General features: G+C 41.7%; 1 protein-coding gene across 7 annotated transcripts in view; it reads left to right on the forward strand.

Moving 5' to 3' along the window:
- The window catches only part of trpm3 (transient receptor potential cation channel, subfamily M, member 3), a 192,624-nt gene that overhangs the window by 128,624 nt on the left and 43,592 nt on the right, over positions 1–20,408 (forward strand). For all 7 annotated transcript variants that reach the window (XM_039803041.1, XM_039803036.1, XM_039803042.1 and 4 more), the window contains 3 exons: positions 4,353–4,527; positions 6,510–6,633; positions 17,317–17,389. In XM_039803041.1, coding sequence (XP_039658975.1) covers positions 4,353–4,527; positions 6,510–6,633; positions 17,317–17,389 — 372 coding nt within the window. The remainder of the gene's footprint in view (positions 1–4,352; positions 4,528–6,509; positions 6,634–17,316; positions 17,390–20,408) is intronic.

A 20,408-nucleotide genomic window follows, 5' to 3' on the forward strand; every position in this document is an offset into this window, starting at 1 on the left:
GCATGGACACAGTCATTACAAGAATAGGGGGGTGGAAACGCTGAATCTGTTGAGAGAGACAGTACAGAGTGTATAGGGTATATATTGTGTAGAGTGTGTATTTTAAATAACCTATCCACAGAATATACTGTGTTGCTGCATACCCCATGTGGGACTCAAGCGTTTATTTTGATAATTAAAAATCCTATTAAAAATATAAGATTATGTTAAAAAATGCAAAGTGCAATTTAGCTGTTGTTGATAAAATCACCGACGTAGGAGCAGATTGATAGGAACAGAGGTAGTTCTGAGACGTCTATTCTCAGCGTAAAGTCTAAAACCCTTTTTCCACCAAAATACAAAACAACTCACTTTACACTACCTCATTTACTGTAAAGCAGGGGTGTCAACCTCAACTTCACTAAGGGCCACACTGGAAAATAAGAATCACATCAAGGGCCAGACATGTTTAGTTTATTGATATGCTTTTATTTAATCAAAAAAGTAAAATATCTTTGACTGTATTATTGCATGTGTCATATAGTCTTCTTACTTACAGTTTGGTCGACAAAGTCCTAAATAAGTAAGGAAAACGTTCCTCAGCCGTCATAGAAAAAAAGCGCCCAAAAAAGTGGCAAAAACGTTGGAAAAAGTGAGAACAACGTTGGAGAAAGTTACAAATCGTCAGAAAAAGCGACAAAAACTAGGTGGGCCAAAATGTATTGTGAATTTGACACATGTGCTGTAAAGGAACCTCCCACCACTTTGAGCATCTCCTCCTTCCCGACTTCCACCCCTAGGAGAGACTTATATATACAGTATGTTTTTTAAAATATAACTTTTTTTTTATCCTTCTGTCAGCGCAACTGTCAGTTAGGTATATACTGTATATTGTATGTGTATCTGTAAAAGTTGTAAAGAAACTCCCGCACACTGTCTAACTTGCAAAGATAAATTTAATAGTTGGTAACCTTTCGGTACTAGACCGGTACTTCAGCAAATGCATCTTTGCCTGCAACTCTTGACCCACTCACCCCCCCTCTGGCGCACCTATCTCACGTTATAATTGTGTGAGGTATTTTTCTGTTCTGATATGTATCTGTTTGAACGTTTTCAGTCAGCATCACTAGTTGGTGTTGTTGGATGTGGTCAGAAGTGTGCTCTGTTCTACGTGTTCCCACATGCAACAGTGATGTCATAGTGTACTGACAGCCTGGAGTCATAGACTACAAAGATGTTTTTGACAGCTCCTCCAAAGCTCTGTAGTTCTGATCATGCTCATGTTTGTTTAAGTGTTCATTTTTTTTAATTATTAGTTATTTGATGCTATAAAAACAGGCTGAAACATCATTATTGACAGCTGCGATTGACTCGCGATCGGTCGAGCGGGTGTATGGGTGGGACTTTGGTACCACGGCTTCACTGCCTGATCACTACTGCGCAAACTGGCTCCAAAATGACAAGACGGCGGCGCCCGTATCCGGGATATTTTGGCTTCACTCTTGTACAGTGGGAGGAAGTGGAGACACGTCATCCTTCTTTAAATTCACTCTATGCCTGAAGTACACCTCTGCAACTCTTTTTGGAAGTGTTTCCACTTTCATTAAGTGCATCTATCATTAGAGTGCGTGCTCCTACTTTCATTTATGGAGTCCCACTTTTCCTCTGGATTAGCAAACATAAACAAACAGGGAATGAATATAAAAGTATTGTGGGAAATGAGATGTATACTGTATGGACAGTCCACTGCACAACAGTGTTATACTTTGGCAGAGAAAAGAATTGGTAAACTCCAGTAAGAAGGATTGCATCTTCACTAAATACGCTAACAGACTAGCTCTCCAACAGTGAGTTTACATTTCTATCTAGAACAATAGGTGTCCTTCTGAAAGTGCCCACTCATGTAACCACCCTGCATGTTTTCAGCTACTTAGTGTTTTATTTGATATAAAGGGAGAATTCAGACCACAAAATCCGCCTCCACAGATAAGATAATTCAAAGGACTCTCAGCTTTCTAACAATCACAGGATACAATAAAAAAAATAAAAAAGTATAAAATTGCAAGTTTCGCTACTGTAGAAGCAGCAGTTGGCAGAGCGTTAACACTTCTATGTTTAGGACTTCAATTACTTGTTAAGCCCCCAGATACAGCACTGGACTGTGTTGGCATTTTTTTTTAGTGGCAGCCCTAATTGAAATTCAGTTCATGTCATGGATCCAGAAAAACTTTCCAAAAATACATGATACTGCAAATGTCTTTAAAACTAAAAAGATGTGTGCATTTCGTGGGCATCACACACAGAGAAATTAGTGCATTGAATTATCACAATTTGTAACCATTAGGTCCAGTAAAGATTATTTTGGTGCTATTTATTTGCGTTAAAGGGCACTCACAGGAGGAAACTGGAGAAATGTTTTTGTGTGCACTGGAGTGACAGCTTTAATTGGAATGAATTGAATGAAAAAAAACTAACTGTGAATGGGAGGTTAAAAGCCATCCTAAAATGTGCCCTCTGTTTTGGGGTAGGCAGGCAAAAGAGAATTTGATTTCATTTGTGGTTTGTTGACGTGTGTGTGCCTCTATCTGTGTGTGTGTGTGTGTGTGTGTGTGTGTGTGTGTGTGTGTGTGTGTGTGTGTGTGTGTGTGTGTGTGCGTGCGTGCTACCAATTAGCCATGGCCCAGCTGTGTTTTTCCGCTCCTCATCTGCTCCTCGGTGGGTTTCAGTAGAACAATAATGTGCTTTAGATACTGCCGCGCTGCATCGAAAGCTCACGAGTCATCAATATCAATGCTTGATCTGACACAACTGCAAGCTCACACACATGCAGGTAACGGTGACAAATAGACATCCAAAAGAAATGGAAGAACCAGTTACAAAATGCAAGTTATTAGTCTGCTTCTCTCTCACATTCAGCTTTGCTGATGTATGGTCGTGTGATGCGTTGTGGCACAGTGACGTTTTACCTCTTTCAAGTAGACAAGGCCCCTAAAATATTCCCCTTATGTAACTGTCCCGGTTGCAAGGCCGCAAGAGGCTGTGTGAGGCAAAGCGTAATGGTGTTGGGTTGGCTCCTGAATGTTTGCTTGTGTGTGCGTATGTGCATCTGTGTGCGCTCCTCTTCCTGCGTGTTTGAGAGACAGACCATGCTTTCTCCTCTGTGAATTATGCAGACCAGGATGAGGGTGCAGGACGGGGGAAGCTCCGGCAGTTACACAGCTTTTGAATTAGAAGAGTCAAAACACAATCAGCAGAAAACGCAACAGCATGAAACAAAATGGGAGGGAGAGGAAGAGAACGGGGTGTCTAAGGAAAGAAGAAAAACCCCGGAGGGACAGGAAGTGAGACAAAGAGCAGAAGAAGCCATGATGAGGGGAGGAGGGTTTAGGAAATGGATTAGACTGAGATCACTAAAAGGGGAAAGAACATAAGGGGGTGTAAGAGAGATCAGGACTCTGGGGTTGATAGGGTTTGTGGTTTCTTTAAGGCGATGTCGGGTGGTATAATGAGAAATAAGGAAATTCCTTTGAGAGTTTGGCGATACCTTTCATATCTACAGTAACTTCTCCTGTACATAGTCTCACCGTGTGCACAAAAACTCAACCTGCTAATTATGCATAATTACCCCAAATAGCCTGTGATTAGCAGGGAAGGAGCCATTTTGTGTGGAACAGTGGGGAGGTTTATCAGTGAAAGTCTTTCTATCTCTCTCATGCGCACACACACACACACACACACACACACACACACGTCCATGACACAGGAACAAAGCACGAGGAACAAAGTGGGCTGGTTATTTTTGGTACTGATGCTTTTTTAAAACCTTCCTGCTTTAATTAGAAAGCGTTCAGTGTCTTGACAGTACAGTCATGAGACATCAAAGTTGTCACATTTGCACCTTGTTAACACATTAAGGTATTGTTTTTTTTCTATTTATAGATCAAGTATTGCTGATGTTAAAGGAATACGCCACCGTTTGTTGAAATTAAGGCTTATCACGGTCTACCCTGGCTGTAGATAGGTGGGCCAATGCATTTTTTGTCTCAGAGCAAGTAATTAGGTTGTTTTTTTTGTCTTTTGTTGGCTCACTTTTACTCACAACATGCTAACCGGCAACATAGGATTCCATTCACTACACTTTTCTAACTAGCGGCGGCGCGGCTGTTGCACTGGACTAAAACGATGCATGCACAAAAAATGCGTTGGCCTTTCTACAGCTAGGGGAGACCGTGATAAGCCCTATTTCAACAAATGGTGGCGTATCCCTTTAACTTCCTCATTCACATTTCTGTTCCTTTTTCTGTGTTGTTAATCCCCGTTTTCCTTCCTCCATTCCCTCCCCACCTCCTGCTCCCACTTGTTTCCGTGTGCAGGTATTGGTCAGGGTGTGCCGGTGGTGGCTCTGATCGTAGAGGGAGGCCCTAATGTGATCTCCATTGTGCTGGAGTACCTCAGGGACACACCTCCCGTCCCTGTGGTGGTGTGTGACGGCAGCGGCAGGGCCTCAGACATCTTGGCCTTTGGTCACAAATACTCCGAGGAGGGAGGGTACGCACTCACATGTGCACATCACGCTCTAATGATAATCCAAGGACAAACGCTAATACAAATTTTATCCAATGTGGAAAATGTTCTTTGTAATCAGAATTTCCAATAGTTCAATTTTTATTATTAAAGTGCCTAAGATCGAACATAACAAGCGTACAATTTCATGTATACTGTACATGACAGCAACAATGTCATTCTGCAGATACGCTTCTTTTGGAAAGAAAAAGGTTAACTTGATTCAAGAATGTTGCAAAAGTTTATAAATTTTCTGAAATTAGAAACACACAGTAACATTTTTGTTTATATTCCTGAAAAGACACACAATGCATTAAGAATTGCTTTTACAGCTTTATACTGTATACTAGGCATGCACCGAATCCAGATTTTTTGGGTTCGGCCAATATACCGAATCCACTGGTTAAGATTTTGCAGAATCCGAAACCGAATCCTACTCCCATCCTCAGTCCATTAACACAGTAAACACATTAATGAAGTAAACAAACAGTTAACACAAGTCTTTAGCTGTGACTGTCCTTCCTTTGCCGTACCTGATGTTGCTACATTTTAGCTGCTGTCTGTAGATTCCTTCATGCACAACTTGTATTCTTTCGGATGTTTCATATGCAAATGTTTTAACAGCGGCGATGTTGTGTATTGTTTAGGGTCCTTGCCACCACGAGACAAATCGGCATTGTAATAGAGGGCGGATCGGGCCACAGCAGTAACCGAGCCCAGCCCGAGTCCGACAGGCATTAAGATATTTATGTCCAAGCCCGATCCAAGCTAAAATCTCATTTTTTTCTCATACTAATGACACATGTGCGGTACAGGCCAAAAGTTTGGACACACCTTCTCATTCAATGCGTTTTTTTATTTATTTTCATGACTATTTACATTGTAGATTCTCACTGAAGGCATCAAAACTATGAATGAACACATATGGAATTATGTACTTAACAAAAAAGTGTGAAAAAACTGAAAACATGTCTTATATTTTAGATTCCTCAAAGTAGCCACCCTTTGCTTTTTTATTAATAAGGGAACAAATTCCACTAATTAACCCTGACAAAGCACACCTGTGAAGTGAAAACCATTTCAGGTGACTACCTCATGAAGCTCATTGAGAGAACACCAAGGGTTTGCAGAGTTATCAAAAAAAGCAAAGGGTGGCTACTTTGAGGAATCTAAAATATAAGACATGTTTTCAGTTATTTCACACTTTGTTGTTAAGTACATAATTCCATATGTGTTCATTCATAGTTTTGATGCCCCTAATCAGTAGCATCTACAATGTAAATAGTCATGAAAATAAAGAAACACATTGAATGAGAAGGTGTGTCCAAACTTTTGGCCTGTACTGTACGTTTGTAGGAAGGCATTCGGAAATGTCAACAGATGAGCACATCAGCGCTTACGGGGCAACAAGCGCACGTTAACAAGGGCGCGCGCCTACATAATAAGCCTTTTTAAATTTAAAATGTTCAATGCCTTATCGCGCTGATGTGACCGAGCCCGACCCGAACATCATTTCTAAATATCTGTCCGAACCCAGGCCGGCCCGTCGGGTACCGACAGGCTCGGTTCAGGTATCCATCCTCTACTACGTAAACACTTTCCCGTAATCAACTGCTGCGTCATTACGTCACAAGCGTAGCGCGCGCAGTGCAAGCGTAGGTTTCTGTTCGGTAGAAAAAAAATTCTAAGGTTCGGCAGAAAAGCCCACTATTCGGGTGAATCTGAAGCCGAATCCTGGATTCGGTGCATCCCTACTGTATACCCAGTTAGAGATGAAGGTAAACCTGCAGAATCACAGCTTACCGAGGACTCGGAGAGAGTAGTGCAGAGAGCCCCAATCAACCTTGGTTTCACTTACTGACAAACAAATCTAATTTGCTTGCTTCCCCCTAAACTGTTTTTATTCTCCTTACCTCTATGTGACCCCGTTCCTGACGCACTCTTTCTTTCCCTCGTCATCTCTGCAGCATAATAAACGAGACTCTACGAGACCAGTTGCTTGTGACCATCCAGAAGACTTTCACCTACAGCCGCACACAGGCGCAACATCTGTTCATCATTCTGATGGAGTGCATGAAGAAGAAGGAGCTGGTGAGTGTCACTTTCATACACGTGCACATACCGTGCCAGCCGACACACATGCACCCACCCCTATTTGCAGATGCAGAAAAAGCAAACATATGAGCAGTATGTACACAAAACATTCAATCACTGACAGACTCACATTAGTCTGGATCAACGGAAGTACATTTCCAGGAAAAATTGCTTGACATCCCGCGCGTGGCTCACGTGCTGGATGTCCCTAACCATCTGCTCGGTGTGTGTTGCTGTTCTGAAACTCTGTTCGCCGCTGGAAGCAACAACAAACTTCAAGCTACACGCTGAAAATGGAAAGAACATTTTTACGTGCAACAAGGCAGGCCTGCTTGGTTCTTTCGGGGAATGATAGTAAAGATTTACAAAGAATTTGTTTACAGCATTCACTATCTTACTGGGACATTTTGGAACAGATTGGCGGGATTTGCTATAAACAAAATACACACGGTGATACACTGTTGTATGAGCAAATGTTTAACCATGTATCCAGCTAATTTTGGTAGCTCACGTTACTGCATTGTGTGAACAGTTAACTTCATTTAATATTTTATGTGGTGTTTTCTTTTGCGGCATACAAATGTTCCACCAAAACAAGTTCCTTCCCGAGACTATTCGCTGCGTCCGGAGCTTAGCGCCACCAAAAGCAGTTGTGATTGGTTAAAAGAAATGCAAACAACCCAGAGTGTTTTTTTCTTCTATCCCAGAATGTATCTGTGGAGTAGCCAGACCCTATCTGTGGAGTAGTCGTGAGACTAGGCTCACATAGACAGAGACACATACATAAACACAAATGCCCAAAAATGAAAAATATGTGAGGGAGGAACAAATAATTTTGTCAATTGCAACTTGCTAATCACAGAACTTCTATTGAAGCAATTATTAACCCATCTTTTATTCATGACATGTAATGTTAAGTGGATGTAAATGTATTCAGATGGCATTGGGGACCAAATGGCCTCCATCTTGAGAGTCTGTACCCCTTCGACAGTGTTTAATTCTCAGTCCCTTTAGAGCACTGTCAGTCACATGAAACCAACCTGTTATTAATGCTGTTGAATGCTGTAAGTGTAGAGACAACGTGTATTTATGTATTTGACGTATTTGTGTGTGTGTGTGTGTGTGTGTGTGTGTGTATGTCTCTGCATATGTTTATCATGGTATATTTGATTACAGTAGCAGGGGATATGATGCTTTCTTGCCACAGTCATACATGGCACATACATTGGGATGGAAAGTGTGCACCACAGCAGTGCATGCAAACACCCACACACAACCTTACACTCAGTCACAAGATAATAGCGTAACACATCCTTTATGATCCAAACAAACAGCTAGCAGCTTCTACTGTATCTTAGCTTTGCAGCCACACTAGCTTATTTACTACTTGGTTGCTCTCGTCTCAACTTACTTTGAACAAAGCATTCAATGTCTTTTGTAGGAGAAGGGAATAGTCTCCACATCAGTGACTGTTGGTACTGCTGGCTGCCAGCGGCATTTTGCTATTAATTTGTAATTAGTAGCGCGCGCACACACACACACACACACACACACACAAGCCTTATTTTATCACTTTCTGTTTAAAGTAGTGCTGAGCTACAATTCAGTTTAGCATCTTCAAACATGATGGCTGGGATATTTAAAATTACTCATCCAGGTATTTATCATGTGATAGATTTCCCTGTTTGTAAAAAAAAATACTGTAGGTTAATCATTTTACTGGGTGTTACTACTTAACAGTTGTAACACACTGAGTCACACACAAAAATCGAAATCACGTACACACGCAAAGCCAAACACACAGAAACATGCACACACACAGAACACATAGTATTTTGCAGGCAGCCCTGCATTGGCCACGGCTTTGCGGCGTGTAAGTGGATTGATTGTGTTGTCAGCGGGGTTCCAGTGGCTGACTGATGCTCACACTGATGTATCTTCTGAACACAATACACAAGAGCAGAACAATGTGTGAATCATTCAGCAGGAGCAGCTGTACAAGCCAGATAATCGGGAAGATGCCTCTCTCTTAACTTAAAAAAAACTGTACTGAAATGGAGCACTGTAAGTGTATTTTGGCAATATTATAAAAGTGCATCAACTCTGTTTCACCCTTGAGTTAGTATCCCTGCATTTTACAGGCCAATTAGATATTTTTTCTGATAATCCATTAGCCGCTCAAGGGAAAAAAAGATCTTTAACATGCCATTTACAGTTTAAATGCATACATTTTGGGCTACATTACTCTTCATGTGGCAAAAGTGGGACTATACAGCAGGGGTTTCCAATCTTTTTGGCTCAATGGTGTTTTAAGCCCCCAAGGTTAGAGTTAGGTGCTGCGACCGTCGACTTCAAGGCACCTAACTCTAACCTTAACCCTAACCCTAACCATTGCCTAATCCTAGTGCCTACCATGCAGCGCTGTCTGGAAGACGACGTTGGGGGCTTAAAACACCAAACACCATCTTTTTGGTCTGAGGTATAACAGCCCTGTCAGATGAACTTATAAAAAATAAATAAAGGGGTACCCTTTAGCAATTCACAATGTATGCTCTAAATGTATAACACTATTCATTATATAAAAGTGGATATTGTTAATTATTAACAATATCTTTAATTAATAAACAATAATTATTATTAAGTCATTAAGGTTGGTTTGGTCAGCAATCATACTACTACTACTAGCCTACTAGGCTACTAATACTAGGAGTGAAGCTGAATGTTTCCACCATATATCCATCAACGTGAATTTCAGCCATTAATTTTAGCTAACCATTTCAACCGTTAGCTAACTATTTTAACTTAAGCTATTTTAACCGTCTCTCCATTACTTAGCTAATCATTCGAACTGTTTAGTCTTTACCATTAATTCATTACTTTTAGTTACTTCTGTGCTCGCTGCTTGCTAACTAGTTTTCACACACTCTTACATAACTGCAACTTGTAGTGTTAAGGAGTTACAATTGACTTCATGTGGATATATTCTCCAATCAAATCATTATTTCTATTTCTTTAGTTAAGCTACTCTACGTTCTTTCCACGTACCTTGTGGCAACTGCAGAAGTACCCCCTGGGGTGCACCTAGCCCTGGTTGGCAATCACTGCTATACAGTACAGCTGGTGTGTAAACCTGTCTGAATGATATGTCTGTGTGATCACCGATAGAGTGCAGGAGCAGGTCAAATCCAGCAGTGGGATTAGTTTTCATATTCAGAATGCTGTACTTCATGTAGTATGCATGAATGTGGCCTATAATCTTAACATTGTCATGAAACATTTACCAGTGACATCAAACTTTGATAGCATACTTTATGATAATGTATTCATCAGAACCAACCCTCTTCTTTTTATGTCTTCTATAAAACTCAGGCTTTTCTCAGCGGAAACATACTGAAATCATGAGTGCCCATACACCATGCACAACTCTCAAAAAGCCAGCGTTAATTATGGTTTGGAGAAAGAGCTTTCTGGCACCTATCTCGTTCTCACAGAGATAGTTTCACCTGCCTCCTATTTATCAGGCTGATAGTTAACACAGGGGTTCCCTCCTTATCGCCCTCAGAAAGCCACAGATTGGAGTGTGTATGCGTGTTTGATTGGAGAGGAGGAACTGTAAGGGAGAAATAAAAAATGAGAATGAGCAAAAAGACAGAGTTCCTATTGTCCCATGCTAAGCCGGAAACACTACTAAAAAAAAAAGTGGACCAAATGCGTAAACCAGAACATGTATGGCCTATCTCATATTTCACTTATAGTGCTCTGGGGAGTCCTCTCTGCTAGTTCACCATCCTCCTCGTGCAACCTGTGTTAAAGCTTCTCACTTGACCACGGGTCAGACTGAACCACTTTTCAAATCTCAAATATTCAAATGCTGCAGGACAACTAGTTAAAAGTAGTCCACCGCTGGGAGGGGTATTCTCAATTTTGTAGAATTTCTGGTAAAATTATGTCAATAAAGGCTTCTTATCTTAAATCCCTGTTGACATAAGGTCAAATTAAATCTCACAGGATGTGAGCATAGTGTTTTCTGGCCCCGAACCACTGCAGTAGTACACCATGTTGGGTCTTTGCCGGACTGGACTTGTTTTTTATCCCCACTTAGGGTCAAACATGGTCCTACATGGTTAAAAAAGCTGTTCATGTCCCAGTAAACTAACTACTGTTTACATGGTCTTCTGAGTTGTACTGTGGTGGGAACTTATGCCTACATGTACTGGCAGTAGCTGTGCAGGATCGATGAGTTTGCAATATTTACACTGGAGACTAAAAATGAACAGACATTGCAGGAGAATTACTTGAATTCTATTACTGTGAAAATGATGATTTTCAGTGTAGTGGCCAAAATACATTCAGCATTTTAAGATACAGTATCTTAAGATACAGAATTACCAAAGATATAGTTTTAACCAAGCAGATGTGAAAATGTAATGTACTACAGATGGGCGAGTTTATGCCATGAGTAGAAAAATAAATAAAATGAAGCTGTGTTAAACTTGTTTGCTTACATAAAATACTCAAGGGCTCCTTTGCTTGTACGAGAGTATGAAAATAGACGTGGGAGAAGTGTTCTGTTTACCTTTGCACACACTTATTGATGACTCTCTGTGTGATCGTTGAGATTACAGTAAATTAGCCACCTTGTGTTGTCATTGAGGTTGTGTTGCTTTGTCTCTGTATTGTACTGTGGTGGGAACTTATGCCTACATGTACTGGCAGTAGCTGTGCAGGATCGATGAGTTTGCAATATTTACACTGGAGACTAAAAATGAACAGACATTGCAGGGGAATTACTTGTATTTATTCTGTCACCCTATGAAAAGTTAAATTCAACACACTCTTGATCTACAATCATGTTTAAGTCTCTCTCCAGATGACATGAGTGTAACTTAGACTTGAGAGGTTGTGAGGTTGCAGCTAATACCTAATATAAGGGATGAAGTGAAACCATTTTAGTTGTATAGTACCTGTTAGGGATGTAGCGATACACTCAACTCACGTTTCGATATAATTCGCGATTTTAAGTTCACGCTAAGATTTTTTCATGATTTTTTTTTAACAGAATGAGCTGCAGACAAATGACTGAAACGGCTGCCTTTATTTCTATAAACTGTGCAAAACAACAGGTGTGTCCTCTTATCAAAAGTGCACCTGAAATTGTATTGTATCTTAAATAACAAAAATGTAATAAAAAATGTACAATTGGATTTTTTAAAACAAATCCCACATCAAAAAAACTAAAGAAATAACAAAAAAAAAATCTCTTCAAATAAATGAACTAGTAAAACATAGTGAATTGTTACATCCCTAGTACCTGTACTACTATCCCATAAAGACACGTGGTTACCCTTGTATACCAGGTCAGGAGCAGGGTCACAAAACTGTTACGTTGACTCATTCCCATTGGCAGCAAATGTGGGTTTTTCGGGGTCTGTGTAGCGGTCCGAAAGGGGTTAAGTGTGTAAGAGAAAGAGAGACAATGCAAGTGTGTGTTTGTGTGCCAGATCCCCTGTGCTTTGTTTTTTTTCTGGCTCTGTAGCAGGGAAGCCACAGAGTAGGAGGAAAACAAAAAAGACTAAAAGTGACTGGCTTGTTTGTAGAGAGGGAGAGTGTGTCTGCTTAAGAGGGCTAGTGAAGTGAAGGAGGAAGACTAAAGAAAGGATGTGACTAGCTTTTTCCTTATTTTCAGGATGTTGGTTTATTCATGAAGACATTTTGTGCTTCAGTTATTCCCCCTGTTCCCTCAGCTTTGTTTGTCATACTCAGGGCTATTTGTGCTATATATCAAGAGGCAATAAACTTGCACTGAAATGTAGCCTATATGAACATGTGGACCTCTGTGTTTCATTTTTTATCCTTGTTTTAACAAAAGTGGAACACACGGTTGTATGTTTGCCTCATAGCCATTTTCTGCTTAAATATGTCATTTCAAGATGCCACATGATGAAATTTATAATGTTTATGTTGCTGTGAAGTCAGTTAGGCAGTAGATTATAAAACTCAAAAGTGCTCTTTGCAGCTACAAACAATAGTGCCAATTATCTGCTTTATGCTTTCATTTGGTCTAATTTAAGAGTGTGCTGGATCATCTCCCAGTAAAAAACAAAACTGTGATTGATGATAGATTTTTAAGTTCCAAGTCGGGGGGAGGGAGGGAAATACTGTAATTGCGACGCTAATCAATGAATAATGTGCAAGCTCTTGACTTTTACTTCAGGGTAATAGATGTAAAGTATATAGACGGTGTGCATTACAAGTGCAATGAAAGGGAATATTAAAAGAAACCAGAGGCCACATTTGTATCAGTTTGTGTACAGTAGATGATGAGGGTAATTATCCTCCTCGTATATTCACATCACTTATCTTCTTCCTTTATCACTTTGCCGTAACGGTGGAACAGTTTCATATAAATGTCAAACAGGCACACTGAAAGGACTGCCGGCTGCGTGTGAACCAGTGCCTTTAAATATCATCCAGGCCTTTTGTCACATCTCTTTTTTTTTGTTGCTAGAAATGTGTAAATCCAATTAAAAGAAAAGTGCCTCTTTAGACCTCCGCCTCCATTTCTCTCCCAGTGCCTTGCTCTTTATCTGTGATGGAGGGGGGCACGATGACTGTCCTGGAATCCCCCAGCTCGGTATGAATAATTGAGTGCAGAATAGTCCTTGTATGTTTAATTCGGATTAAATATTGAGGAGGAACCACCAACCTGCAATGTTCCTCCGCCTCCCTGAAAAGAGAAACAAAGTAGAACGAAGATGAGGAGAGCTAAAGAGGGACTTAAATGGACCATGGGGGAGTGTGTGAGGGACAGATGGAGGGGGAGGCTGGGAGGAAATGAGACAAGAAGTAAGAGAAGGGGGTTTGAGTGGCGAGCCAATCTGAAAATGAGGTAGAGTGTGTTGCAATGAGCTACAGAGACAATTCCTTGTGTGATTATCAGCAGGGCAGTTTATCAGTTTTTAAAATTTCATGAATAGAGACAATTATTTCTCTCTTTCATCTGCTTTTGCTGCATATTTTATGTTCAATGGTAGCATTTCAGAGGGTGCTTTGTGTGTGTGTGTGTGGGTGGGTGGGTGTGGAGTCTGCCATGCGCCTTGTACACTATGTACATTAAGCAGCATCAGCGGGGTCTTTGCCTGTTAAATGGAGATGAATGTTTCCAAATCAGCTTGGCTCACTGCAGCGTGAAGAACAGTTTTCTGCTCCTCTTCTTAGCATGTGGGCTTAGCGTCTCTGAAGACCCCAGTCACACTGAGTCTTTTTCTTTTTCATTTTTCCTGTATCCGTCCTCCCTCCTTCTGTCTTCCTTCGATTTACACTTGCTTCCTTGTTCCTGCTGTCTCGCATGTGTCCTCCCGATCTCTGCCTCCACTCGTCTGCCTCTCTTTATCGTTCCCGCTCGTTTCCTCTCTCCTCCCATTCTTGTCAACAGAGAGATGGAGCGTGACGGACACGAGTCGTGGCCCTGTCCCTTGCATGTTGACCTCTGATGATGATTGTCAGTGTAAGGGCGAAAATACATTCAGCATTTTAAGATACAGTATCTTAAGATACAGAATTACCAAAGATATAGTATTAACCAAGCAGATGTGAAAATGTAATGTACTACAGATGGGCGAGTTTATGCCATGAGTAGAAAAAGAAATAAAATGAAGCTGTGTTAAACTTGTTTGCTTACATAAAATACTCGAGGGCTCCTTTGCTTGTACGAGAGGATGAAAATAGACGGGGGAGAAGCGGTCTGTTTACCTTTGCACACACTTATTGATGACTCTCTGTGTGATCGTTGAGATTACAGTAAATTAGCCACCTTGTGTTGTCATAGAGGTTGTGTTGCTTAGTCTCTGTATTGTAGAGCCTTTGCGATACGTAGCGCATAGCCACAGGGTCACCTTGGATGTGTGATTGGAGGAAGGGTAGAGGGAGAAAGCAGGCAGAGACGAGGGAGGGAGAGTACAGTAGCATGCCAGTGGGAGGTTGTTGTGATATAATTGGCTGCAGCGGAGAGGGGGGCAGAGAGATGATGGGTGGTAGAAAGGGTGTGGAGGTAAAGGTGGAGAGAGAGGGGAGAGTAAAAACAATGACGAACATCTTCTCTAATCATATAATCACCATCTTTCCTCTATCACACTGTCATCCATCTTTAGTCCTGAAGGCTGCCAAGAACTGTGTGTGTGTGTGTGTGTGTGTGTGTGTGTGTGTGTGTGTGTGTGTGTGTGTGTGTGTGTGTGTGTGTGTGTGTGTGTGTGTGTGTGTGTGTGTGTGTGTGTGTGTGTGTGTGTGTGTGTGTGTGTGTGTGTGTGTGTAAAGAAAACTCTCAATTCCGCTATAACCGCTTTAAAGAGTGGCCAGATCAGGATTCTGTACTAATTGTACTGACCTAATTGGTTATTTCTTCTTCCCAATCCCAGCTTTGCATACATAGTTTAACCTTTAAGAGTCACAATCTCTCCCTTAACTCATTTGGTTAGATCACAGTATTGCATAAAGGGCTACAACTAATGATTATTTTAATTGTCGATTAATCTGTCAATTATTTTTTCGATTCGTTGTTTGGTCTATAAAATGTCAGAAAATGGTGAAAAAATGTTGATCGTTGTTTTCGAAAAAAACGCCCAAGATGACGATAATCTAGCCACCGGCCTCACCATTCAAAAACACAAACACACACACACACACACACACACACACACACACACACACTCCCCGCTCATGAAGTCTCCAATCGATACCTTCACATCCCATTGCACTCCTATTTCACCTGGAGAAAGACCTTTTGAATAGCGGATAGTGACGCCACACACACACAAGCGCTCGCACGCACACACGACACACACACACACACACACACTTAGATACTCCCCTTATTAGTGATTGCATTTGCAATGCATGACCCAGGTCTAAGTCGTCACACGGTGTCACACTCCTCATTTGTCTCTCAGGGAGGAGCCAACATGTCATAAGCATATGCCGTACACATGATGAATGAGCCAGCATAATGGATACTGTAAATCATCATTGTGAATTAGATTCCTTTGGTGCATTTAGATGTGTGTGAAAAGAGAGGGAGAATAAGGGAGAAAGAGGAGGGTTAGCCCACAACATTGCAGCATTGCCCTAAGGGAAAGCAGCAGCAGCAGCAAAGCTTGCAGATTCCCTGAGCTCCACCAAATGAAGCCATTTAGAGGGGGGAGATGGGAAGGGAGATGGGCTGCAGGGTGAAAACGGATGTGGGAGGAGATGGATGGGTGGATGGTAGGATTAGAGGAATAGCTCGTCAGGCATTCAGAACACGCATTCTCCCTCACACGACTCCCACAAGGTGCCCTTCACGCATGCACACATACGAGCCGACACACATGTTAACACGGGTGTGTGTACACCTTCTTGCTATATTTGACGGGAGAAAAATCCAGGAAAAGCTGCCCCATTTCTCAGATTTCCCTCTCAGGGGACTTTGGCTTTCATCCATCGCACCATCAGTTCAATCTCACGCAGGATATAAAAAATGCAGCTAAAAGACATGTCAGCCTACGCAGACGAAGACCTAAAGTGGCCCTAGAGTCAAATGTTTTCACGAGAGCCTAATCCAAAACGTGTTTGACACAGCACAAGAAAAAGAACAATGTTTTTTGGTAATGGAGAGCATTATTAGTTTTATATTAATTTCATATCTGGCTTTGTTATGTTTTTTTTACTCTGGTTCCCCCCACTTGTCTTGTCGGTGCATCCCTTTATTCCCTCCCTACAGCGAACAAGCTGTATTTGAAAGTTTTGTGCTGTCCTCCGCAAAAAAGACAAGAGAGAAGGGAAGAGGGTCTGGAGGGAGATACTTAAGTTACATCAGAGCAATACTTCTCTCCTCTCTTGTCTCTCCTCTCCTCTCATCTCCTCACTTGTCTCTCCTTTCTTGTATCTCCTCTCCTCTCTTGTCTCTCCTTTCTTCTCTTGTTTTCCTCTCCTCTCTTGTCTCTCCTTTCCTTTCTTCTCTTGTTCTCCTCTCCTTTCTTGTCTCTCCTTTCCTCCCCTTTCTTGTTCTCCTCTCTTGTCTCCTCTTTCCTCTCCTCACTTGTCTCTCCTTTCCTCTCTTGTCTCTCCTCTCCTCTCATCTCCTCACTTGTCTCTCCTTTCTTGTATCTCCTTTCCTCTCGTCTCTCCTTACCCTTTCCTCTCTTGTTCTCCTCTCTTGTCTCCTCTTTCCTCTCCTCACTTGTCTCTCCTTTCCTCTCTTTTCTCTCCTTTCTTGTCTCTCCTCTCATCTCCTCTCTTTTCGCTCCTTTCTTGTCTCACCTGTCTCTCCTCTCTTGTCTCTCCTCTCCTACCATGTCTCTCCTCTCTTGTCTCTCCTCTCCTACCATGCGTCTCCTCTCTTGTCTCTCCTCTCTTCTCATCTCCTCTCCTCCTTTGTCTCTCCTCTCCCCTCTTGTCTCTCCTTTCCTCTCTTGACTCTCATCTCCTCCTGCACTTCAGCGTTTTTAGTGAAGCTGTCTAATCCAGCAAATAGGAGCACCCTCTCTCAAGATGTGACTTCTATAAACCGTGATGCATTCAATCAAACTTTCCTTCATAAGTAATAAAGTTGACTTTTAAATAGTTTGGCTTGTGTATAATTACTGTTCTGCACCTTTTTCTCACTCGTTCTCTCTGCGTCTGTCTCTCTCTCTCAATGTCTCTCAGATAACAGTTTTCCGGATGGGGTCGGAGGGTCATCAGGACATTGACCTCGCCATCCTCACTGCATTACTCAAAGGTGGGTGGGTGCATGTATGCGTGTGTGCTGGAGCATGAATGGCTTCCATTTCACGGTCACCCTCCAGGGATGTTGTTATTTATTTATTAAGTTTCTGTACATAAAAGGAGGACGATATCGTTTCAGAAAGCATTCCTCTCACTGTCCCAGTTTAGGTGTATGTTTTGAAGCGCACAAGTATGTTTTTACTTTTGCACTTCATAGCTCAGGAATAAAACCTAGACATCTGTGCTTATGTGCTTCTCGCTTAAAGCTCCATTAAGCAATTTATGATCTCTGCGGGGCAGAAAGACTCCAAAGCAAACTTGCAGCATTAAGTCTTGATGTTGTATTAGCTTATCAAACAATTGCTTTCTCACAGTTTTAGCAGAAACAGAGTGCCATAGGCATGTCGTCCTCTTATCACTGCCTGCCAAATATAAGTCCAGTATTCTCTGGCATTGTCCTCTAACTTCTGGCTGTTTTTGGCTTGCTAAGTATTTTTCCCGCACATCTGGCACATAACCACCCGTAAAACAACAAAATGATGTTATTCCGCTTCAGTTTTTGGTTGGATCGTGATCTAAAGTTTGAATTTGTTAGCGTTAGAAGAGCTTTTTTGGCCGAGTTTGCTGGCTCTTGCCAGTTTATTGTTTATTGTACAGCCTTGTTATCACACAAAAATATCAAACTATTCCTTTTAATGTGAGGAGGTTGCGGCACTCGCAGCCTACCAGCTATTAAAGCCGCTTGTAGTGAGTTCACGTTTCCTACTTTATATGCTAATAAATCCCAGATATCACAACAACACCTGCAGAATAATCAATTAGCACGAACACAGCTGCTCATTAACTGTGTGGCCAGAGACACGCAATTACAGGAAGACACTTACAGTCACCAATGAATTATGGAAAAATGAAAGTATTGTGTCTTTTAATTCATCGCTTTTGAAGTACACAATGTAATTTAATTTGCATGTATCAAATAATTCCCCTTGAGGTCAATAATCACATTTGAAAGGGACACATGGCCTAACTGTATGCTATTATGCCACAACAGCTTCTCATTTCTTAGAACTACATTAATTGGTACAGCGGGACCAGCATCCCAAAGTTTAAGCTCAAGGTTTATTATCTTTATACAGGTAATGTTATACATCCGTCAAAGGGCATTGCAGTAGTTGCAGAAAAGCTAGTTGATGTTTTAAAGGGTCATGTCTATGTCGGTTTCCCCCCTTCCACATATTACACTGCAACACATGGAATAATCTATCAGCAGCATAGACCTACAGTATAGAGAGAGATATACAGCTAGCAGAGGCTGCAGTTCTTACACTGTTATTCATTGGAATGCATTTACCATAAAGGGCAAGGAGTTTGACCAAATTCAGTTACAAAATTGAAAATTCCTCTAGTGCGATAAAACAATTAACCTCAACCACCTCATCCTCTGCCCTATTTCTCCCTTCAATGTTTACCGTGCCCCCACCCCTCTACACACACACACACGCGCGCGCACACACACACACACACACACACACACACACACACACACACACACACACACACACACACACACAAAGGATTCATAGATCCACACTTCTGAGTTTATATCATGGTTGCTCTTGCCTCTTCAAGGACTATGACGCTAACGCCACCCACTGGAGTTTGCACCCTAGACTGTATAATATAAATAAATAATATAAAGGTAGTCTCCGAGACGTCACCCATAGGTTTCCAAAGAGCAAAATTAAAACTGAAAGTGGGCGGCTCCCGGTAGCTCCTTCCCTGTCGCCATCTTGGCAGTGCCTGACGTCAGCTAATCCAAAAAGGGGCAAAGAGGTGGAGCGTGGTGGAGCTGAGGTGGGTTGAATGACGCCTACAGTCTGCCCTCGCCTCCTGTGACAGAAGCCACCTGTCACTCTTAATTATGCACAACTTTAAGCCTGAATATACTTTATACAGGTGAGTTATGAAAACAATTCACCCCCCGTACAGTTGTCATGAAGGGGAACTTAGTTATAGAGAAAACACCCGGTGCAAAGCCCGACGCAGGTGTCTTTAATAGTTTAAGACCGACTCAATTGTCAATTTCCCGTCCAGCACCCACAGGGAGGTGTGTTCAGGTGAATTCTTGGCGTATTGCTATCTTGAGGCAGCGGAAAGAGGATCGCGCCATTGACCAACAAAAACCTGGTCTGATGTCAATAACGCAGCATTTCATTGTTATTTTAACAGCGCACACTATGCTTGTTACACACACAGGGAAGCGCAGCAGCACACAAACATGCAAAAGATTACAAATAAAAAATATTACAATGTGAAATAGTATTTTGCTATGATCTGCTCGCGCGCTTTCACTTCACGCACGAGCAGATCAGTTTCTTCTCCTGAAAACCTCTCCTTCTTGCTTAGCAAACCCGCCATCATAATAGGAATGCGCCAAGGTCCAAACACGCCTGGCTTTTAAAGAAATGGGAGATGACGCTCTGATTGGTTTATTGCATGTTACGCCCAAAACAAACCTATGTATAATTAAGACACTAAGTACAACCCTTTTGAACCATGCGCTGGCGCACGGACCCTTTTTTTCCGCCGTTAAACTAGCAAAAGTGGATTTGGACAGGCCCTAAACGCACCTGCGCCAGGCGCTTCACGCCATGCGCTTAGATCGTTAAAATAGGGCCCTAAAACCTATTTTGTACCAGTCTGTATATATGTTTATTTTGCTATAAGTTGTGCATTTTAACATGGGCGTCTATGGCGATTGACTCCCTTTTAGAGCCAGCCTCAATTGCCCACTCGATGAACTGCAGTTTTTGGCACTCCTGCATTGGCTTAATTTTTCAGCAAAGGAGGTTGCCGCTTGATTTGCACGCATTCTCTCTTAAAGATGCACCTATGCATATGAACACATGAGGTACACACGTGCGTGTGTATATGATTATATATCACACAGGATATTCTAAGAGGAACATTTCATTCACAGAGAATAAACAAGTGAGTTTGGAGAGGGACAGGGTGACAGAGAACCATGTTTT

Source organism: Perca fluviatilis, chromosome 6 (assembly GCF_010015445.1).
Source record: "Perca fluviatilis chromosome 6, GENO_Pfluv_1.0, whole genome shotgun sequence".
NCBI classification, from domain to species: Eukaryota; Metazoa; Chordata; class Actinopteri; order Perciformes; family Percidae; genus Perca; species Perca fluviatilis.